At 40.0% G+C, this 24,806-nt stretch overlaps 1 protein-coding gene across 1 annotated transcript in view; it reads left to right on the top strand.

Annotated features, from left to right (window-relative positions):
• The first annotated feature begins 9,825 nt into the window (after positions 1-9,825).
• The window catches only part of LOC140312799 (sprouty-related, EVH1 domain-containing protein 2-like), a 31,398-nt gene continuing 16,417 nt past the window's right edge, over positions 9,826-24,806 (top strand). The window contains exon 1 of the mRNA XM_072390613.1: positions 9,826-10,390. Within this exon, the coding sequence (XP_072246714.1) occupies positions 10,365-10,390 (26 nt within the window). The 5' untranslated portion in view covers positions 9,826-10,364. The remainder of the gene's footprint in view (positions 10,391-24,806) is intronic.

The following is a 24,806-nucleotide window of genomic DNA, read 5'->3' as shown; positions in this document are numbered from 1 at the left end:
GATTGGATGGTAAATGGTCCTGCCTGGGTGAAACCTTTAGGCTGCAACAGTTGTTTGCAACATCAATAAATCAGTTGAGTATTTTCTCCAGCTTTTTACAAGAATTTGGAGTAACCAGCCAATGGGGAATGAGTCCAGCTATAAGTGTCCAAAGGCATGCTCTTCTGGAGACAATTTTATCTTTAAAAGACTAAAGTTAATGGGTTTTAGAATACCTAAAAGCTACCGTACCATTATTTACACTGAAGCTTAGTTATCATATAGTCATGGTTGTCAGTTTTCCAACTGGAAACATGCAGTGAACTATTTTAACGGGATATTGGGCCTCGTCTATTTTAGCACAGACACGCTATAATAAGGAATCACTGCATCTTATTTATTTTCTTCTGACACCAGCATCACTGGATGGTTTCAAAAGACACATCACAATGATGATTAATATTTTATGGGTCCTGGAAAAGTTCTGCTACTGCTCTGCATAAGCGCTCCGGAAATGCTCGTCAACCTGTTACAGCGTGCAAAATACTAGAAAAAAAGAAAAAGAAAAAAAACTGGAATAAATTGTCACAGGCTGCCCACACTCACCCTCGTGTTCACATGTTTGTTTATATGAATCAGTTGGTATGACTGTATGAAAACAATCAAGCACTGCTTTGAATGTTGTTGTCTCAAGGAACTGTGGGATGAAATTCTCTCATTTAGGTTGGTCAAGTATTTCCTATACACAGGAGACACTAAAGGAAGTTTCTATCCTTATAATATATGGAGAATTTAATCAGTTTACATCATGGTTAAGTCTTTGGGATCATTTTGTTCGGGGAGGTCCTTAAAAAAAAGAAAAGATTATTCAACTGGAGCAGATATGTTGAAATAATCAAGATTTCCCAGTGCAGCTATTCACCCATGCTTCTTTGTTTTGCCCATCCTCAACCATTTTTGTGATGAAATCTGGTGCCACTCTCCTGCTCAAGCCAAAATTCAAACAATCAGCATAGCACGACATAGAAAATGTGTAGGATTATCTCAGAGGACTGTGCACGGTTAGGTTTCCGATTGGTCAAATACCCAGAAGTCCTTCACTCCATGTGGCACGAGAGCAACGCAGACCGATACATACGATACTGTCAATTAGTCACAAATCTGCCCTAGCATTTGTTTACTTTCAACATAGTGTGTCTTTAATTAGAGAAAATCCATTTAAAACCCGTACTAGTCCCTAATAAACTAAATGCTTCTAAGTCTATCTTTCCTTGCCATAGTCACCAAGTTGGCGTGGCTTTCATGTTAGAAACCTGCTGAGGGACTACAAGAACTAAGTTGAGTGGGTTCACATTTGCTATCCAAGCTTAAGGGGTTCGTCCATCATACAATAAAGTGTGGCTGGTTTTTCTTGCGTAGGTGGTACCACATAACTACTTTTCTCAGCACTACTTCAACTGAGGCTGAAGCGAGCTAAGCAAATACTACATTGTGACATGGAAATACTGTAGATCACCGATTGGTCAGAGAGAAACCTAACTTATGGGTGTAACAACGTCTCAACAGCAGCACTGAGGCCCTGCACGTACTGCTATACTTGCTTCTCCCTGTGCACACAAATTCTCTCTTACTGAATGCGAGTGGGTTTATTCACCAAAAACATGATTCAAGAAGAGCATTCGTAGACCAATCTGTTTCTCTGGTGAGCAGCAGTGAGCTCTGTAGTGCATAGTTATGATCACTCAGGCAAGATATTCAAACCCTTCAAGCTAAAATCCTTTCTCAACTCATTCAGACTCACAGAGGAAAGTTGTGTGTCATGTCTGTTACAATAGCTCAACAATGTGCTGCAATTAGAAACAGCAGATCCCACCCACGATGAGGGGATAATGTCTGAAGTGAAAGAAAAATAGCAGAGGAGAGCAGTGAACCGTACCATACAATGGAAAAACTCTATTAGTTAGCGCAGCTGACAGGACATGGTGCCTGTGTCAGCACGACTGACACAGACACACACATTTCTCTGTCATCACGCTCACATTATTTTGAACCAGAGGCTAGTTGTTTAAATGTGCACTCGTATCATCTAGTAGTCAGCTGGACTTAAGTGAGCTGTATTTAGCCAACATCTAGAACTTAAGGAACACACTGCGTAACTAATAATCCTCTGGCAGTTAACTATTTTTAAAAAGGAAAACAGAAGATGTGCTAGATTCCTTGAATTGGACACAACCGTAGTTTAACTCTTTGCACACATCATTTCAGCTTACAGAGCAGAAAATCCTTCACAGCTGAAAAGCTGTAAGTTTTAAGTAAATGAATTATAAAAATACTTAATTTTCTGGCAATTTATCCATCAATAACTGAGAAATTTTGTTTACACCAGTCCAGGGTGGACAAACAATGACATACAGCTCTCATAAGCATAACCAACCTCACGCCTCACAGCAAAGAAAATAATGAAGTGGCAGGAGTGAATCCCAGCACACCGTGGGTGAGCAGCAGGGTAAACCTGGGCAGGTGAGTGGTCTGTCACAGAGCTCACATGTAGGGATAGACAGTACGCCACAACCTTGGCCTATGGGAAAGTTCCAAAGTATCCTACAAAAACTCACATTCGTGGTCAGAACAAGCCAACACCACAGAATTCCCAATACTGAAGATCCGGTGCTTAGATGCAAAGTATTTCAATTTTGCGAATCTTTTACATTTGTACCAAAATTCTGGGGAAAATTATGCTGCATTTTTCTAAATTACATAAATAAATTGTCCTCTCTCATCTTGAATGGACAGAAGTGGGAGTGGGACTGAGCAGGAATATGAAGGTCTGTCTCCCTCTGCTGGAACAGCGATGTGTATGTGGTGATCATGTGCAGATCAGACTGGTAACCCATGTCCCTGTGACTCCAATTTACCTCCAAAACTTCACAAAAACTGTTAGGTCGACCTTTGGCCTGATACCACACGCTGGGGCGACCTCATTTATCACCTGGATATGGAGTAATGTGGTAAGGGGGTGGAGGGAGGAAAAGGAGGTTGGAGGAGTCTATGTGTGTTTGGGGGGTCATTAGTGTCCAGGGCAGTGCCAGTGTTATTTTTAAGGGAAATGTGGCTTTGGGGGTGCACGCTTGAAGGGAAACAAGGCTTTTATGTTCATATACAAAAGTTACAGACTGAGAGACGCTGTCTGGTTTGATTCTGATTGGCCAGGGGGGGCACTGGGGATGCAGAAAGGTCACGGAGTCAGAGCTGATGAATGTTTTCTGATACTCAGAAGGGTTGAGTGCTGCGTGGTGTGGTTTGAATTAGAGACAAATTGATCCCCTTTAAAACTTGTATTTACTGTTGAAACCACAGCTTTTAACACACCAAAAGAAACAAAGATGTTAATCAGAGGGTTTATTTATTGGAATTAAGGGTGTCAACAGTTTTCATTTTACTCTGATTTGTCAGTTATTTGCATAGTTTTCTCCAAAACTGGATTTATCAATCCTCTACGCATTGCATCATTGAAGCTACCAACATTGCACCACCTAAGCAATAGATTGCCAAATATTTTGGAAGTATCTGGTATTCATGCCAGCCTTCAAAACCAAGGACAGATAGTCTTAAAATTAACATGTTTGGGGTTTTTTCCCCACTAATAAAAGGGAGACCTAATGTGAAGCTATATTTCAAAGATGCAAGACTCGTTTTTTCTTGTCAAGACAAACATTGCTCACAACCATAGAAAAATAGTATTCAGAAGAGTGGAAATTGCTCTGTATGAAGAGACAGACATTCAACAGGTAATGAAACAGTTTCTTCTGAATTTTGATACATTACTGTAGGTAAACAGAGTTGGGAGCATTATAATTGCTGCATTCCCATATACATATATATATATATATATATATATATATATATATATATATATGCTGGCTAACTGCCTGGGTATATGTAATTAAATATCCCTGGTAAATATCATTTGTTGCATCTGATCTTTTCCATTCATGACAACATCTAGACTCACCAGATCAGTCATGAGCTTCAGACGGCTACCATCAAGCTGTATTTTGGGACCTTTTTTTGAGACAGTGCAGTTAAATGTTCAAACTAAGCACACCAGTGCAACTTTAAAAAAAATAGATAAAAAGTACCTAATTTGCTTTTTTTAAAATGATGAGAATATAGCAGGAAGGAATGAGGGAATTGTGTTTGTTTGCACGTGTCACCTGTGAGAGACAAAGACTGCAGAGCTAGCAAGAGGCTCTTGTTATCACCACAACACAGGGTGGCATGAGCTGTCACGGTCCTCCTGTCAGTGTGGCCCGCACCATAGAGCCATCAGATAGTTTTACAAACAAAATATTACTGAATCCACCTGTGACAATGCTGCCCCAAATCTTTAATGAGAGCAGGATGAGGAATGTCACAAGGAAAGAAGCAAAGACTTCAGACAAGACAAGCTCACTCTGTTAATAAGCTAAGGTTACTACAAAGAAAGTAGCAGCATGTATCTCATGCGCCACTCATGCAGCCTAACATTTGTCAGAAAATTAGTTTTTCGACTCGACCACAAACTTGAAAATATGAGAAACTCTGCATAACAAACAGCATGACACACAGACTGCAGCACGTTTGCCAGCAGCGTTTGTAAATCAGGCACTGAAATGATAGAATTCAACAAGCAAGATCTGCCATTCACTCACTTCATGGGTTACACTTAGTCCTGGTGTTTAAGAGAAACTGTTTCAGAGAATCCAACTCAAAGACAGGACGCAACATATGTGGAGTTCATTGTCAGAGACAGGTCAGCTCATCAACTTTGAATCAAGCTTGCACTCACACACAAAACCTTTAAAATGTACTGGTAAAAAGCTCTTATCCATACTTGTTTAAAAAAAACTTTCATAAACACTAGTGAAATATTCTCAGGTGTTCGCACTTGGAACGGAAGGCATTTCACCTAAACCAAAAGTTTTAGGGGGGTGCATGTTACAAATGCATGTTCTTTGGGTGTGGTGGCTATATTTCACACACTGACACCACACACACTAAGCTTTTGGGGCTGCCATGCCTACCCCATATTAATTGCACTCTAGTTTCTCAAACACTTTATATTAAAAAAAAAAATGAATTTTTTATTTTTATTTTTTTTAAAGGGAGAGGGAGTTCCCTGGGGCTGGATGCACCATCACAGGTGGATAGAGGTCCTCTGTGTGGGTGTGTGCCTAGGCGTCTGCTCATTTGAATCCATGCGTGTCTTTCTTTGTGCTCAGCTGTATTGGAGAGGTGGTCGTGTCTCACTCCTCCCCGCTACATCCACCCGTGGGCACGTTTTGGTTCTTGGGATGCTTTGCCTGGGGCACTGGGGTGGGTGCTTGAGCACAGTTCATGTAAGACCTAAGCCACTCACTCATACATGACTTTTTATAAAGTTGTTGTGTCGTCCTGTGGTTTTAATCATCAGTATCCACAGTTACGTTTTCACATACTTGCTGCTGGCGTTTCTCTTCCTGCAGGTGTTTCCAATGGTTTTCTGCTTAGTTTCCTACAGATGATATAGGGTGTTTTCTATTAACAGTCTCCACAGATGTAGCAGCCGTTTTAAAAAAAATAAAAGGGGAAGAAAAATGTATTCCGTTTCAAGTCAAACCATCTGAAAATATTTCATTCGTATATGTAAAAGCATTTTCATTTTGAATAAAGGTCTTCCCCCCCCCCCCCCCCTTGCACATGTATAAGAGCTTTTTACTAGTTTATTGAAAGGCTGTCATACATACATGCATGACCACAACATACATACAGTGACACTTAACCATGGAATATCCAGTAGGGATTAAATTTCCCAGAGCAGCTTATTCCACAGGACTCTTCAGACTGACCCATATTGGATCACAAATGTTTGCACAGCAAAATTGCGACTGCATGACAAAATAGCAAATGTTTCCAAATGCACAGGATTAATTATCCATGATGAGAAGGATCAGTGAACTAAAACACTCAATGATAAGGAAGTCTTTCATGTGTGGTATACTGATAAACCTACGGTTAAAGCAGAAGCTTTTACATTTGGTTAGGTCATTTGTTTTATTTAGACAAAAATAAAATTAAAAAGGATTAATGTTCATTGTTACAGATCACGGCACTGTAGATCTGTTTTAGAAACGTGGATCACAAGAACAAAATGGAAAATGGTCCGTGATGTTTTCAGGAAGGCCCATTTTTCATGTCCAGCACACAGAACTTCAAGCCACGTGCAACTCTCACAACAAAGTTTGAAGTGACACATTTGGGCGAGCATACTGTGTTTGCTTGGTTTGACGTAATAGAGGCACGCGGCACCGTGTTGAAAACTATAATACGCTTTATTTTTTTACCCGGAGCCGCGAGCTCAATAATAAAATTACAACACTAACACAATAAATGTCATTTTACCGACTACTAGATCAGAACCAAATGGCTTGTCATTTGTACCTGCGCTTGCTTCCGAAACAGGGATAACAGATTCTTTCAGAGGAACCGGATTTCACATAAGACAGGCTCACAGCCTTTCCAGTTAACCAGCTCTAAAGAAAAAATATATTTATTAAACTCAGTCCTTTAAAGGTGTGCCCATATAAAAATAAAAAGTATAATCAGCTGAAGAGACAACAGACACACAAACGCATATTTACGAATGTCAGACTTACTGTTACGTTAGATTTCCAACAGCTGACAAAACGGAGGGACAGGAGATGAGCTGATTGCTTGCATAGCTGTGCTTCTATAAAGTAAGACCCATCCTTATTAGTGGAAGCATATGCACCTGTGGGAGGGTCGAATCATGGCTGAAGTTAAAGTTGTACAAAAAAAAAACCTTTTAAAACTTATTTCTCAGGAAAATTACTGTGGTATGTGAAAATTACTGTGGTGTGGAGCTGTTGCCGCCGCAACCCAACCTCAGATAAGCGTAAGATAATGGATGGATGGATAACAACTCATCTCTGGAGTCCCAACTGTTGACAGGATGTTCTGAAAAGAAGAAGTGATACAAGAAAATCCCAAACAAGTTAAAGTCTCATTTTGTTAGCATTTCTGTTAGCATCAAACTCATAATGAACTTCTTTTTTTTTTTTAAGCAGTAAGATATATCAGATTTTCACTTAAATATTAGGTTTATATACACATCATATCTATGAATTTTACACATAGTCTGAACTTAAAAATGTCCTAAGTTTAAATCTCATGGGGTAGGATGCCATGCTTTACACATGATACTCGTCTTATATTGGACCACATAGGTAGCAAACTGCTCAAATGTCCATGTTTTAAACTCAGATTTATGCTCCAGACTGTGAGCACAGTATTTTGAACCCTGCACATATATTACTGTTCACAGTAAGGCTCAAACACTGCAGCACCTTTGGAAATAAATGGGACATTTAGATTTAAAGATGGTTCTTTGTTAGGTTTTCATGTATTTATTGCACAGCTAAATGTATATCAATCAATTTGAAAACGGCATCACATATATGTTCATCCTTTTACATTTGACTATTGGCCTTTAATGGAAATTATAACTCCTAATGTGAAGAGAAAGCTCACAAAGCCTGAATGCAGAAAACAGGGACTAAATTCTAAGTGTTTACTCCACTGATGAAGGATGGTAGACTGGCTGTGTGTGTGCGTGTTGACTCAATTACTGTTTATATACACACGGGAGCTTTGAATAAATGACCCCTGAATACACTGAGGGGAAATTTCTGTCTCGTGAAGCACATAGGGAATATAAAGCAAATATTAGGACAGGATAAGGACACAAAAACAACACACGGTGACAGAAACCAGCCATAGTAAAGAACACTATACGCACGTAGTTGTTGGCTACTTTATGTGATGTAATGGAACACTATCCGCACTGTTTAGTTTTATTCTAAATGCAGCAGGGAACACTGATTAATAAATAACTAGATTTCAATAGTTTTATATCTCAACAGTTATCGTGATGAAAATCAGGTTAAAGGTTAAAAAGCTACGATGAAGAGAAATTTGACGGTTTCTTTTAAAGCAAAGTTTGTTTGGGGGGGGTAACCTAAAAGTTTCCTTTGCATTTTCTCAGCTTTGAGGAGACTGAATAGTCATATTTAAACCACATGGTGGCAGTGTTGAATGTACTACTGTAACCTTGAGTCCATACATCCACTTCTGATGTCATGATTCTTCCAGTTATAATATTATAATAACAGGTTCATCTGCAGGGGTTGATATGATAAATGTCTTAATGCTCAAACCTGTAGTATAATGTTCAAACATGTAGTATAACAATTATTTGACCTTAAAGGTTTTGTAAGAATTTAAAGATACCTCTAATGTTGCTTCTTCTCTTTTTTCACCAAATGCTTCAGATGACAATAAATAACTTAGTAAGAGATCGATATTAAATGTTAATCAGCTCCATTTTGAGAGTGGTGAAAAACAAACATTAACAGACAAAAATTCCCATATCCACATAACTAAGGGGCTTTTTGTTGTAGTCATTTTCATATTTTTACTTATTTTTATCTCTGTCTCTGAGTTTCTTCCTTTGGGAAAATAATATTTTTACCACAGAATTTCACAGAAATAAACCAAGTAACTTTATACTCATTAGTGGTCGTATTGTGATGTTACTTTTTTGTGGTTTATGTTGAGATGACAGTTGATAAATAGGACATTTAAGTACAAACTGTCCACTGGAGCTCTTTTGATAGTAAATTTAGTCTGTAAACCACTCATGTGCCTTTGATTTACAATCACAAACTACTCGGAGTTCATCTAATACAATATTGCCTGAGGCCTAATCCATCATATTTTCCTCAACTGCAGCTTCAACGGGTTGTACAAGTCCTGACTTAAGACTGAACATCAGTGTGTTTTGATGGTTGCAGCAAAACTTTGAAATCTATTCAACAGCTACTTATCATTTATGGGTTTCACACTGTAATGACCACCAAAAGGCCTTCATTACATTCAGTGTAAGTTTGTTAAAGAAATACTTGTATAAAAGAAAAAAATATTTTCAAAAATGGAGAACAAAATGCCGCTCATGTCCATTTAAGGGAAAGAAAGACATAAGAAGTTGTATTGCATTATTTTTGTCGTAGGATGTGCTAATGGCCAGCTGGGGGCGCTATGGGATCACAGTTTTAACGAGTTGATTTTTCGCCCAGACATGAACCTGAAAACAATGCTGGCAACTGTTTGGTGCTGGAACACAAATCTGGCAGCACTCAGTGAAAACAAAAGTGGTTAATCATCTAACTTCCCCACTCTTTTAGCAGATCAATGGGTGCTAAAGAGTTGAATCCGCAGAATTCACAAAGCAGAAAGGGATTACTCAGAGTTGTGATGGATTAACACAGATATGGTAGTGAAAAGTTAACAGGATTAGCCAGGAAACACCTTTAATCTTTTTTTATTTGTTTCATCAGACGTGCTGGTGGAGTTTACGAAAACCAAACTTTTTGTGCTTTTTTATTTATTTTATTTAAACCCAAATAGTTAGGTTGTCATATCTGTGTTATTTCTTGGTAACTGGGGGAATATAACCAAATTCAGGTGACAAGTATTATATCACTGTCACCTGTCATTTCCAATGGATGTGTCTTCAATGCCAAAGCTTAAACTCGAAATATTTTCAGATGAGAACAAACGTGCCATGTCCGGATTTTTTATTAAAGATCCATGAAAGGGAGAAGCTGTGAAGGTTGCATTTATCGAGGGCCACTACGGTTTGCAGCCATCGTGGGCCCTCCACCAAAATGTAGACCGACGTCACCGCTTCCGCCCTGCACCCCCCTCCTTCCCTCCCTCCTCCCTCCTCCTCCTCCTCCCTCCCCCGGCGTCGTTGGAGCTCCTGGGCCGCCTGCAATCCAACATGGAGTAGCGCGAAATGGGGCTCTAGCGGGGCCACCCCTCTGTAGCAGCAGCGACGACGCGCTTTTTACGCACAACTGGAAGCAGAGTCGTCGGTGAAAACATGCGCCTCAGGACTTAAAAACGGAGCGTGTGCCTTGCGTGTGTGTGTGTGTTTGTGTGTGTGTTTGGGGAGGGAGGGGGGGGTATAGAGACAAGAGCTGGATTCTGCAACCAAAACTGTCAGCATAGGCAACGTTTTATCTACCGAATGTGATGGGGTTATTAAAGTTATAGAGAGAGAGTCTTTGCTATCCAGAAGAAACGGACTGGCTCCAGGGGAGAAGAGGGAGAACTGAGGAAAAGAATACGGAGGCGCAGCCAGTCGAAGGCAAGCCAGAGAGCCGACACTCGCACAAAGGCGCAGGGGGGATTTATGCGGAATTGGAGATAGAATCCGTGGAGTGAAAACGACGAGTGAAAAGTATGCAACCGCCGTGGTATATAACCTGAGGTGAAACGAAAACATGATAGAAGAAACCCACCCAAACGAGTGAGTACGAGGCTTGAAACTCTTATTTGTCTGTTATTTTTTCACCTCTCACGGTGCCTACAAGTTGGAGGTGATTGGGGCAACTTGGTGAAATGTGCAGCCTCACCACCCCCCCACCCCTTTGCAACGCTGCTGTTCGTGTTGTCTTTTAATCTTATTTGCTTGGTTGGATTTTGTGTTTGATGCTGTTGTGGAGCAATGCATTGACAGTGCTGTAGAAGAGGAGGGGGGGTTTAGAGCCCCCACCTCGGTGTAGACTACAGTCTTGAGAAGGCAAAGGAGTGGGAGGAGGAGGGGAATAAGCGTGGGTGGATCGGAAACATTTTCTGAAAGGATCTGAAGCGAGAGAGCAGGCCCTGTTGCAGCGTAACTTAGAAACTCAAACACGCCTGGAAGTTCCACCTTTTATAAACACGCAAACAGCGGCGAACTCACGCACCATTGATCTGAGTGTTGTCCAGCGAAACGCGGCGCTTTACCGAGGCATTTTCTCTTCGTTATTTGGTCACATCTGTGTGTTTGCTTCCAACCGAAGGGGGAAGTCTCACAGGATATGAGATATCCGATATGCCTCATCCGCCATCTCTTTCTCAATCGCCCTCATTTGCATAGCCTACCGCGCTTCATTCATAAAAAATACCGATTGTAAACGACGGCTTGCCCTGGAAAAAAACAAAAAAACAAAAACAAAGCAAGACACGTCTGTATCTTTTTGAGTCGACCCACTTTAGCTCTTTCGTGCCTGTTTCTGACTAACACACGAATCCGTGGATCGTGCGTTTGCTTCTGTGTGAATATATAGAGCTGCTGAAAGTGTAGGCCCACAGACCTGATTATATGGCACCCGTGGGCCTATGTGGAAGCATGAAATTTGCCTTACGGTGAAAATCGTAGTGTTTATTTCTCTGAACTATGTTCAGTAAAGGGAATGTGGCAGAGCAGCTTTTAAAAATAGACCCCCGGAGCTTTAAAACGGCGAGATTTTAATGCCGTTTGTCAGTGCTGAAATCCAGACGAACAGGCAAAACCATTTAAAATATTGTCCGCTATCCATGCCATATTGTTAACTCGTCTCAGGTGGACTGCACGGGGTTGTGCTCGGTGGGAATTCCTGCCTTGCAGATCTGTTGGCGGGGGCGGAAGGGCGAAGGGCACCGGAGGGGATATTTGCGCAGCAGTGGCGTGACGCCGGCTCATTCATAAAAGCCCTCTAACCTTCAGCGCGTCCCCATTCATGCCTGCTGGCCGCACTCTGAGAGGCCAGCGTCTGAGTGTCTGTCCCCGGTCCCACGGGTCGAGAAGAGGCAGGAGACAGACTCACCCTGGTTGGTGCTCCTTCTGTGCTGACAGGCACACACTGGGGCTACCTGCAACCTTGTAACCAAAAGTCACCTTCTGAAGCTGTTGGAGCATTTCCTGTGGCTATAGGCCTATTTTTATGGCCTTGATCTGAGTCATGTTTCAGAGTTTTCTTTTCTCATGGCACGATGTGCAAACATGAACACGCCCACGAAGTACTCAAAAAAAAAAAAACCATGGCTGACTGTCTCTCATTTTGAAGAACATGTTGCCTTTTTCTTGTGGATTCTGATTGCTAAACCTACGTCCTGAATTTAACAAAGCTACGTTGCTATATTGCTGTTTTTCTAAACAAATCTAGGCTATTTCATGACAATATTTAACTAAATGCAATACCCATATTTTGCTTCTCCACAGCCACGAACATAATTCCTTGTTCTTCCACTGACAGCCCTTTTGTGCCCTCTCACAGCAGTGTAAGCCATGATGGTTTCAAAGAATTTAGAAAAGGGCATGCACTTTAAAAAGATATTGAGTAATGACTGGATGAATCATCTGTATGTCAGCATTGTGTCTAACATCAAACTTCAGCCAATCAGATCAAAGCAGTGCTATTAGTTGAGCCAGTTGGTGAGTAAGAGTTGTCATTGTTGACTGTTTGCACATCCAAAACTCAACTGTAGTGTCCAGTGCAGAATTCGAATGAGGTATACTTTGTTAATCCTTCAAGTAAAATAATTAGTCATCGTCATTGAAACAGTCATTGCATAGGGCTAATGCTGTGGGCAGGAATGACCTCATTTACTGTTCTCTGTTGTAGCTAAGCTGAAGAAGCCTCTGGCTTAACATGTTTTTTTTGTTTAATTAATATGGTGTGTAGAGGGTGTGCAGTGTTGTCCATCGAGCAGCATTCTACTTAGCACAACCAGCTCCAGGGGCTTCAGAGCATTCCCCAGCACCAAGCCAGTTTTCTTTATCGGGTTGTTCAGCTTGTTTGAGTCACTTGGTACCGTTACATTCACAGCTGAGTTAAGCTATGGTTCGAGTTCAAACTGGCCAATTAACTGGATTGCTGTTCTTGTCGAAGTATACACAGGAGGGGACACTCTGGAAATGCCTTAAGTGACTTCAAGTTGAGACATGGGTTCAATGGACTGATTTTCAGTCATAATTTCTGACACAACGTGTAGTCATCTGACAAAAGACAGAAAAATACGTGAATGAGAGCAGCTATATCCAGAGTTCAGCTGTATGAATATACAATTACTGTTTTTACAAAGAAATGCAAAAAGATGGAAATGCAGGCTCATTAGTCTATTTGATATCCAATTGCAATTTCAGTGTGTTAGCCTAGTTTGAAGAAGCTCGATTTTGTCCAATTTCAGTCGAACTAACGGGTTTACATGTTTAAAAGTCTGTTTTTGGTGAAGCTAACATAATTATCAATTTTTAAGTGGTGTCACATAAATGGACTCACTACTGGCTCTGATGCTGCTGCCCAACAGTTGCGAAAGAGACTGCACTCTCTACCACAGACTTATGGAGGATAGTAAACATCTTTCTGCAAATGTTGACTGACGTAAGCTTCTTTCAGAAGTTGCGTCTGCTTTGTCCGTTCTTGTAGACATCCTCAGTGCTGTACTTCCTGTTGTCCAGGTGAACACCCTGGTGTGTGTAGTCCTCTACCACCTCAGCCTCTTTTCGGAGGACAGAAATAGTGTTTGGCCTGTTCAGGTTACTGATCAAGCTGAAACGTTGTGCTTTACTCTCAAACTGACACCTGGCAAGAAGCAGGTATTGTTGCTTATTTCTTCTCAGGAAACGGAAGCAGCTGATCAATCGTGTGATCAGTCATGTGTGTTAAAGTTTCGCTAAGCCAGAAGTGAGAAGCAACAGTTGTTTACACATATCTGCATGCCTTTTTCTCAGTCAAGCATAAATGTTTACAAAACTGAGGATGTTTTTCAACTAACTTTTATTTATGTGGTACCTCAAAAAATGCATTAATGACAGCCTCGAGTTCCCCGATTCTTCTGTGGTTCAGTCAGCTACAGTATTGAGCTTAAATTTGAATACGTTTTACCAAGACCGCACAATTTTTCCGAATGTCCAAAACGTTTGTGAACTCCCTTCGGAAGGTGAGCACTGCTCAACATCATACTGAATAATGATTTTCATTACAGAAGTAAAACTATAGGTATGTAAATCAATATATCTGTAATTTAGAAAATAAGAGAGGGATTTTTTTTTAAAAGGGAAAATTAGATGTATGAGAAATTCTGTGTTTAAGTTTTTGACCATTGAATGACAGTAATGACCTCCCAACCATGACATTTACATACAAACAATACATTTTAGTTGCTTAAACTACTTCAAGTAGTCTGCAAATTTATTTAATATTTTGTAAATGTGCGCTAACTGTGCTGTTGTTGTCTACTTGCCTATGGTTACTTAAATCTTTCTGTCATATGTACCAGACATAAACTCCTCTTTAACCTCCTGTGATATATAAAGTCTTGGATGACGAGTGTCTGTTTGTCTGGTATTTGCTATTGAATAGTTGAAGGAGTATGTTGTGTGAATGTGTTGACAGCAAAAGAACACTGGGTGTAATGTTGTTTGATTTATTTTAGTTGTAGTGGCACTTTGAGACAATTTTTTTCTTAATAGATTTCAGCATCTGTTAAGATTTTTATGCCTGTTTTTTTGTGATGTTAGATGCGGCATCATACAACTCTTTTGTCTCACTACTGGTTGTAAATAATCTTTGTGCACTTATCTACTACTTTGTTTGTGGCGGTTTTCTTATCAGAAATCTGAATGGCTGTGGGATTAAGGCAGGGTCGAAAAAATGAAAGCACACCTTTTTAATACCTTTATTGTCACATATTCACTCTTAATGTTACACCCTCAGTTAATCTTTATCTGTTATGCAGCCTTTACTGATGTTAACTTGTTGGTGTGTATTTTACTAATCACATGCTCAAATTTGTTAGTCAAATTTTTGACTGCGTGTCCTAAACTATACTATTACCGTAGCAGTTTCTTCCACAATTTGGAGGATGTTCCTCTTTCTCCTTTCCAGGACTTTTATTACCTTTTATAGAAGTACAAGGCCTCCCTTGCACAGAGAGTCACACCACAAGCAGAGGATGTATTGATCTAGTGTGAGCTGCTGCACGGTCAGCATGTGCACAGTCAGTATTGGACAGGAGATGCCCAGTGACATTCAACTAAGGTCAGCGTAGCATTGAAATATAATCCATCCCCAAATAAAAAGCCCTCATCAAGTCGAGAACACAGCAGTTAGGAGTTAGCAGGTCTGTATGTTCCCTTAGCAGGACTGTTCTGTTCCTCACGTACTTTTTATCTACGTTAGCAGCATCTGATATTTATACCATAATAAACCTGATAGGAGTTGAGTTTCAGGCCAGTGGAAAAGCACACCACCAAAACAAAGCAGAATGGCAGAGTAACCTGAAAGAAGATATAGATTTAGAGTTCTCTCTGCCAGGAATTCTTAGTCCTTGGTCATGATGTTGCATCGTCATGTTGTCACTTTGGAGGCAGAGTCGATGTTTGTCTCATTGTGATTTCCTCTATTTGCCTAAACTGATGTAACAGATGCTTTCGTTAAACAGAATCATCTGGGAATTCTTCTATAGAAATTGTTTTGGACAAGGGCAGGAACTTTGAAAAAAGATTCTTGGCAGGTTATTGGATGAACAGTCCATCACCGTCTATCGGGATCAGACTTCAACCAGTCAGACCAGTGAAACGCTACCAGAGCCAGCTGGTGAATAAAACTCCTGCTGAAGCCAGCTGGAAGAACAAAAAACACCTTTCGCAATAGATAAGTCTTCAGTGTTGATCTGTAGTTTTCATTTAACCCTTAAAAGTTGTGATATATCCAATGCTGTAAGCATCAACATTTAACCTCTTTAGGAACTGTAACATTGTTACACCTGTATCAGCAGCTTCTACCTTTTTGTTTAGGATGCTTATATGTCCTGACTGTTGTTCTTTAGCCACAAATGTATCGCTTGAAGCCTGCTAGGCCTTCATATGATAGGTGTACATGCATGCAAAGATTCATCCCAGTAAATTCAAAACTATTGCTGTTTTTAAGTCTCTGTTTCTGAGATTCTCTGGAACTGATCAAGAACATTTGTTGTTGTTTAACTGTACTTTGGTGCTTTGTGCCGTCAGCTGACTTCACTATTGTCCTACCTGTCCATCCCTGGCATTGACATGCGGTTTAGTCACAAATGTATGTGTGAATTCATATCCTGAGAAACAGAGGGAAATCTTCTCAAATGTTATATTATGATATTTTGGGATAACAGCACAATCCTAATTGCAATTCTGTCCACAGTTGCATTTGAAGGGACGTGATCAGATGATTAGTTTAGCATTGTATTGGCTGGATATAAGGCTTCAAAACACAAATTTCTGCATCCTGTTCTCACCATAAGTACAGACTAAAAATAATAATCGTATATTCCTCGATTGGATGCATCATTCAGTATGTTGGTCTGCTTGGTGACATAACGGAGCATATCTATCTATCTTAATATCTATCTATCTTAATATCTAGTTAGCTATCGCTACATGCATGATGCAGTTGCATAGCCAATTTCACATTGAGTTCTTGTGGAGTACGAAGGGTTGGACAATGCTTCTACTTTGCTTATTTATTGACGTAACCTGCACAATTTAGCAAATCAGGATTGTCTATCGTAAAATATTTTCAAATTTTTCACTCCTATCTAAACGCGAAGGGAGACACGAGCACTCATCAGGTTGTTCGACATTCATAAGATCATGGTGTTGGCAGCATATGAAAACATACTTTTCACCAATGGGACCTCAACTGATGTCTACTCAAGCGGATGTATGTTCTCATTTCTGGCAGACTTGGCAAAGGAAGTGCATTTCCATCTCCCAACAGTTAAAAACAACAACACATCTGGTAACTGCAGACAGAAATGTCGTACGTGTTTACTTGCGTGTGGAGCAGAGAAGTGAAATCCGGTTGCTCAGAGGTATTCTACAGAAGTGAAGTGACTTAGTTAGAGCTGTCCACTTGAGTTTGGATCACACAAAACGCATGTTAATCACAGAAAGGAACAAAGTTTTTAATCTGTTTGCATGCTGTAAGAAGAGAGCACAAATGTAAGCGTACAAAACGGCTCATTTTTGCAGCTTATCCTCTCGTTTATGGTACTTTTTTGGCCAAATGAACAATAAAAAAAATCCAAACTGGTGAAGAAAACATCAGAAAAATAACAATAACCAGAAATATACAAATTGGTCATCACATTCTGGCTTACAAAGCGAGAATATAAACATATCCACCATGTCCACAGATGAACTTCCTTTGCAGACCCTTGGCATTTTTTTCTCTCCCTCTGTACTCCCCCTCCACATGCACACGCGCACACACGCATCATGTGGAACAGATGCTTTTTCACAGTGTTTCCTGTGTTTTACAGAGAGGCTCATCACTGCTTGCTATCCGGAGCCTTAAGGCCCTATAATGGCCTGAGCTGTTTATATCGGGAAACCAAACAATGGACCCGGATTGTTTGCCTGTTTTTTTTTTTTTACTAATCTCTGCTCATCAGCTGACTGGATGATCAAGATTATAATAGCCCAAGTTTTCATTCACATCACTGTTTTTTTTTTATTCCTTGTCATACCATGTGTACAACAATCCACAGGGTTGGCTACTGAAAACCTGAATTCTTCCCAGCTCCCCGGTGAATGAACTCCGTGAACTTAAGTTTCTTCAGGAACTGGTGCAGTTTTCCACTTAGTGTGACACCGTAGTTCCTGAGTAATTGATTTAAATCAACGCTACAGTACATTTTGTGTGCATCAATGTGTTTGCTTAGCTGGATGATACTCCTGCACTCTGATAATGTTTTCTAATCTATCTAAAAACAGATGACAGGCCAATTTCCATCCACAAATCTGATTTTTATTATTCATTTTTAAGTATTTAAAGCAGTAACAGGAAAGATGACTTTGTTAGACACATTTGTTTGTCCCTCCTCTGCTACAGTAGAGCTCCAGATCTTTTGCAATCTTACACAAAAAATACTCTCGGAATATGTTTTCAGTGCAGCAATTCACAGTAACATTAAGTTAAGTCACACAGATTCTTTCTAGAAAGTGGATATTTTCAAGTTGAGATCAGATTCCTACAAACAAATAGTATCTAAAGATTGTTGTCTGTCATGTGTAGCTGTAAATATAGCCACATATTTAGACCAGGGAAACCCTGAGAGAACAGACTTCCTAGTGTTCATTATGCAAATCGTTTTCAGTTGGTTTGGTGCCCTGAAGCTGGGCCACAGTTTGTCCAATTACAAGATAAACCATTGACATCAGACAGTTTATGTAAACCAAGTCCACCTGATCAAACACACCAAGGCTGAAACAGCGGCGGATGTCAATCATAGATGCAGAGAGGATTAGAGGACCCCTCGTCACATTCAGCTGACCCAAAGCACAAACTCGAACAAAGAATAAGTGGCTAGGAGGCATTATATAGGGTCTTGGTTGGTTTTTCATTGCTCTGTAAGAGGTTTACAACAAATAAGCTTAATTTCTATAAGAGCTGTAGAGTCACTTCAATGACAACTTTATAACTTTTAAAGCTGTTTTGTAACAAAAATGTTGCATTATTCAAATTTCTGTGCACATAAACAGAATATGTGTCTGATGCAGAGTGTTTGCTTTGTTACCAGTTTGAATCCATCATTTGATTATTGCATTATTAAAACTATAGAAATGGTTATTCTTCCTCTGCCTTTGACATGAAAACATTTCCAGGTTTCCCATCCGCAGCAGAGCTTTGACCATCCTCACCACTTTAGAGCGAACATTAGCCAATAACGATCCGTGACCGATTGATCAGAGCGCCCGCGCTGGCCTTGTATTGTGATTGGTCAGTTGGGTATGGCATGTTATCCTTTAACACCGCTCTCATGTCAATTGACGCACTCGCACTCATTCACACCAGCAGCCTGAGTCTTGTGCTGCCTGAACATGTGAGTGTTCCACATAACTACAGCTGATTGACAGAAAGCCAATCACACTTCCCCTCTGGAGCCTCCTGTGTCAATAACTGTGAATGAACTCTCTTCAACCCTTCTCCCTGCCCTGCTCTTCCTGTCTCTGAATAAGAGGAGGATAAAATAAAAGATAAGAAAGGATTTTTTTCTTTTAGTTTATGTAGTTTGTGTTCAGTTTTCTTTACTTTCTGCCTCTCACTCCTGCACACATTCGCTCACCAGCAGCAGCATGCAGGACACTGGTGTTTTGAGGTTTGTGTCTTGCCAAACTTAAAATAACGTCACACATTTTGGCCCTCAGATTTGACCAGTTCCTCCTCTTGGTTCCTTTTCAACACACGATTCAAAGAAGTACATAAAACCCAACTGATGTTGTTTTTCACACATCGTTGTTTAGACTATGATGCATGTCACTTGATAAATTAAGCTCACACATACTGTATAAAATTTCAAATCAAAAAAGGTGGTTTTTCCACTCTGTCTTTGAACTGTATCTCCAGAGCAACAATAAATGTCCTTCACAAGATGGCCTAACCCAGACTGAGACTGAGAGCCCAGAGATATCAAGTTTGCGGTGATGTGAGACAGAAAATCAGCAAATCTTCACATTCGAGAAGCATTCCATCAGCTATTTGTTGGAGCAGTATGTGTGACATTACCCTTGTCCTTGCAGCAGGGGTATCAGCCCCTGCTGTGAGGCGCTGTCAGCATCCTGTGCATCAGAAACCAATAACGAAATGAGCCTGTTCATGAGGCACCTCTCTGTCACTTCCTGATTGCTATAGACGGAGCGTTTTCTGTGTGCAGAGAGGTGGGTGTAAGTGTGTGGTGCTGTTGATCACGCAGAGGTGTGGTCAGTCACTCTTTATCACAGGAAGTATAGCTACTCTTATCACACATGGCCGGGGTGCCCTCACGGGCCCATTTATCTGTCACACATGAGCTGGATTCCAGACCCGTCCAGCCAGCTTCCCATTTCGGTTTAATGTTTTATAGCAATGTTGTCTCACACACACAGCACATCGGGTATTTTCAGGATCCAGCCAAGTGGAGCACTTTAATTAGCGTATTGTTCACTGTGTGTGTTTATATATGACATTTAAAATGGTCTAAGTTTGTAGCGTTATGAAAATAAATGCAGGAAGAATGTGAAATAAATAGAAGTGATAACAATTTAACTACATGTAGCAGTGACAGTAAAGTTTGGACTCTACAGGTGTGTACTCCACCCACAATCATTTCCTTATTATGAGTGTTTGTTACAAGGTGTGGACCACACATAGAAATAAAACAAGGAAGTGCAGCAGAAAGAGAGTAGAAGCCAAAGACATGTGCTTTCATGACATAGTATTGGTTGATTAATAGAGAGCTGGTGTGATGGGTGTAATTCTTTTGTTTTTTTCATTAGTGCTAAAATGAATAAACCAATTAGAGGTACCAATGAGTCAATAGCAGTCTTAGTACTGGATCTGGGACTTTGTTCATGAGTTGATTGCACTGTTATAAGCACACACTGTTCCATAAATATTGACAAAACTTCGTACTCTAACTTTATGCATCACTGGATGGTGTTGACCAGTAACATTGAAGTCCGATTCCTTGTATATGAGCACAATACCATTGGCAAAGATGGTACTGTATTTGTGGATGTATTGTTCCAGTATACATGCAGAGGGGACATGGAGTGCAGTTTTGTTCTTGAGGTTGTAGAGACCTAAAGAGAGCTAAAAGAGAAGTGAATAATAACTGTATACTGTTTACAGCCTGTTTTTGCTGCCCTCAGTTGGCCAATACAATATGTTAATGCAGACTGAACAACTAAAATATGCAAAAGTAGTAGGGGTGGACTGTAGCCAGTGACAACATGCATCATTCTTGCCTCATAATAGATATAAAGGTAGCTGTAAACATAGTGGGCAAACATGACCTGTATGTGCCATTTTTGCTTCAGTGGGTGAAGGTACTGCACATTCATTGAAAATGTAGGTTTGTATACAAGGCAGCTGAATGTGGTGCTGTGAATGTTTGTTACAGTATCCGCTGTACAAAAACATTTGGCTGGTACTTCCAGTAAACAATGTTTCTTAACAAGTAACCAGACACACCCTCAACCTTTGTCCTGACTGCTAACAATGAATTACAAAAAGCCATGATTCATGGATATCCTGGCTTTTGCTTATCAGTAAGGTGATGAGCTTCCTCTTATCTTCCCTCTGAACCTAGTCATCACTCAGATTTTGATGTACAACCTACATCCTAGTCGCACCTCAAAGAGGCATTAAAACTTGCAGCTGATATCAAGAGCGTGTTTTATGTTGTTGAGAATGAGGCAGATGTAATGTTTTTAGGGTTTAAAAACATGTATGAAGTTTAATTTGTCGCACAGTATGTAAACTCCACACAAGTGAGTGACTAGCGTGTCAGTCACCTCTTCTCAATGCGAGTTCTTTTTGAGCATTAGTACCTCATGCAACATTTGCATGGACAGAATTAGATTCACAGTTCACAAATGTATGTGTGTATGTTTTTGTGCCAGAATGTGTAGTTATTCCCAAGTGTATTAAAGGAGTGCTTTGCTGCTGGTTGTGGCTGTCTGTGTGTTCCAACCACAGATTACAGGGCCTGTCGGCAGACAGGGCTCTAAACGTGGGTCACAAGACAGACCAAAATGTGACAAGTTCATCTTAGAGAGCTGATAGCTGGGATCGTGTATCTTTAAAGCACATGTGCTTATTTAGCACAGAATTTTGTGATATTTCTGTATGTGGGTGGCTTGGATGTGTGGTTCCATATCTGGATGTGTCATATGTGTGCTTGAGTCATGCTGAACTGCTTTGGTGCTTAGATGTAAATGCACCAGTATGGATTTACAAATTTTTCAGTCTCAGAGCAGTTATGCAGGCAGAAATTATCTAATTGAACTGAAATGTATTAACTGTAACAAACAAGTATTTGTATTTGAAATGTAATCTTGAGTCTCAATTTATGTGAGCCATTTTGTTATCTTGCTATCGCATCCATAATACACTACATACACAAGCCAAAACCTTCAGACAAACTAGAGGGACACTCAGAAAGTGCAGCCATCCACCAAAACCTATGTTCTATATACCAGTTGTAAAGAAAGTGTCTGGATCTGCACTAAATTCTGTGTTCATTCTTTGCCCATGCGCCACCTCTACACCAGGTTCCATTAATTTAGGCTCGTAGATTTTTAATAATCTTGGCGACAAATGGGTAATTAAGCACTGAAAAACATACATCAGCCTCACCGGGGCAGAGGAATTATGACTACAGGCATTTAAAATCCATTTCAGGGTTTGAAAGCAGGCATTATCTCATGAACACTATGGTGTTGTTATGTTATTTGTCAGTTGGAGCTAGCTAGTTAGCATACTTAGCTACAGCATTATTCATATGGTCCACAGCTACACACCCCGAGCATTCGGCTGAATTGTGTTAATTGAGACCCAGCACAGGCACACCTTCTGCGTTCTGTCGGCAGTATACTTTGATTAGCTGGCTCTGGTCCAGTTGTTCCCAGTTTGCCACCATACAGTTATGGTTATGTTTTGCTTGCAACATGTTAGCAAGGAGAGTTAATTCTGGGGGTGAATTTCAGAGGATACTTTCTAGTCATTTCTTTTGGCCTGCATGTTTTGCACCATGTTTTTTGTTTGTTTGTGTGTGTGTTTTGTTTCTTTTTCTTTTTCATGTTGTTTTGTCACAGCTAATCCATCTGGTTAAATAGCCACAATTTTTATCATTAGCTGGTTTATTACATGTTCAGACTTTCTCAATAAATAATTTTTCCACTTTATTTTCATTACTTAAAAGCTTTTGAATAATGATTACTAGATTTACAGTTATGGAACTATAAACTTAGGGAATATAAACACATTGCAAAAGCTGCAACACCGCAGTCTTGAGTTTAATTAACCAGCTATTTTAACTACAGTAAATTAGCCAGGATGTTGACAAAAAGATATATCAAACACCTGACCTCTCAAATTGATTTTGGTCCCTCACTAGTAACTGTAAGATAGTTTGTTTATGGAAAGGTAAGTGGGTCCTTTTTATTTCTATTTATAACTTCTATTTTTTCCTTTCTCAATTGTCAAGTTTCCCACGTGGCAGAGTAGAACCTCAGTGACTTTTTGCCCACACCCATTGTGGTTTGACTTGATGAATTAAATTAAAACTGCCCACAAACTGCACTGCTACAGCTTCAGTTGTCCAATAACAACACTGAACTTCCAAATTTAGTCTAATGTGTTTCATTATACTTACAAAGTGGATTCTGGCTCGTGTGTCTATAATGTCCAAATACAACAAACCTTTACAGGCTCAATGGAAAAGTCTCATTTCGTATGGTGCGTGTGTGTTACACAAAAGCAGAAATCTTGTGGGTGAATCTGTGGTTGCTTTTCTGTACGGGCTATTTGTCTGCTATCACCCAGTCAGTCAGGCTGTCATTCAGTCACTTTTATAAATGTATGTGGGTGGGAGCTGGTGAACCAGTTTTGCCACGTGTGTGTGTGTGTGTGTGTGTGTTTGTGTGTGCGTGTGTGTGTGTGTGTGTGTGTGTAAGCGTGTGTGTGTGTGTGTGTGCAGATCCTCGGGACTGTCTGTAAGCTAATTATATAACGCCTCTCTCATTGACTCCCACTCTGCCTCCCTCAGTCTCTTTTAGTCTCTCTTCATCCTTCTCCCACACACACACATGCACACACAGAACAGCATCAATAGAATACACAGAGGTACATCCTGTTATTGTCAGATCGTTCATGTGGATTGTGACCGTGTGCATTGTGTCCCTATGAGGGTGGTGGCTGTCATGCTAATGCTTGAGAATGCCTCTTTATTTTACCATTGAACCTCAAGTACGTGGCTCCTGTCTGTTTTTGTCATGTATTGTTTTGTGCTGCAAGATAGACTAAACTATAGCTGTATTATCTGTCAATTTGTATGATGAGTGTCTGATCATGGCTCCAGTCCTCTGTCGCTCCATTTGAATGGTCTCTATTTGGGAGAATATTTCCTTATTACTGGTTTGTGCAAATATTGCATGAAGAGGCTGCAAATATTTCTGTTTATTCGTTTGACACAGTTATAATAGGTGTAACCCATCCAATACAGAGTGTTTATGCGTAAAACCCTTCTTTTTATTGGAGAATTTTAATACAGTTTACATGCCACTAGAAAGAAAATGACTATTGTGTTAGTCTGACCAAAACTGGATTTTGAAATACATGTAAACATGAAATAGAGCTTCTTAAAGCAGACTAATGCACCGAGATAATTTAGTTCGTGTTTTTGAATCACTCCTGTGTATATATACGCTCAACTAGTCATTGTCATTAGAAATCTTGACAGAAAAGCAGCTCAATAAAACTATGTATTACCTTATGGTCACCTAAAACATTTCCAGACAGTCACTCTGCTCTAATAAAATCCTGCTTTTATGACCGCAGCGTCATCAAAATCGCCATTCAAGGAACTTAAAGACGACATATGCGCAGTGAATTATACTTACATGTAATGATTTCCCACAGAGAAAGTTGGATGTATGCAGACTGTAATTGAATTTATCCTCTTTAATGTATATGTAGCTATATGCCAGGTTATTGATCAGCTGATAACAAAATATTTATAATGAGGTAATTTTAGCCCTGTGTATGTGCCTGGTTGACTTACTTTTCTGGCAGTTGCTATGAACTGGTTTTCTGGATAGTAAATCCAGTAAATGGTGACAGATGAGGATAGAGTAGCCTCGTGCTGCAATCTGTGAGCCTAATTTTAATCCTGTTTCTATTTAACCTCTTTCTTCAGAGGTTGAGGAAAAAAAGCGAAAACCATAGGTTTGCATGGGTTAAAGGTGGACATAACCACCTTTATGTCACCCTCTAGTTTGTATGCTGAGTTTTTAAAGTGTCAAGTTAGGGATTTGGCCATCACCATCTTGGTCTTTTTTAAACTAGAAGTAGCTGATAGACAAAATGGACAAGAGGGTTGAACTGGAGAGGATTCTTGCA

The sequence above is a fragment of the Leuresthes tenuis genome, unplaced genomic scaffold, assembly GCF_036924035.1.
Source record: "Leuresthes tenuis unplaced genomic scaffold, fLeuTen1.0.hap1 SCAF_8, whole genome shotgun sequence".
In the NCBI taxonomy this organism is placed as follows: Eukaryota; Metazoa; Chordata; class Actinopteri; order Atheriniformes; family Atherinopsidae; genus Leuresthes; species Leuresthes tenuis.
The sequence above is the reverse complement of the archived record's forward strand: the minus strand, read 5'-3'. Positions and strand labels throughout refer to the sequence as shown.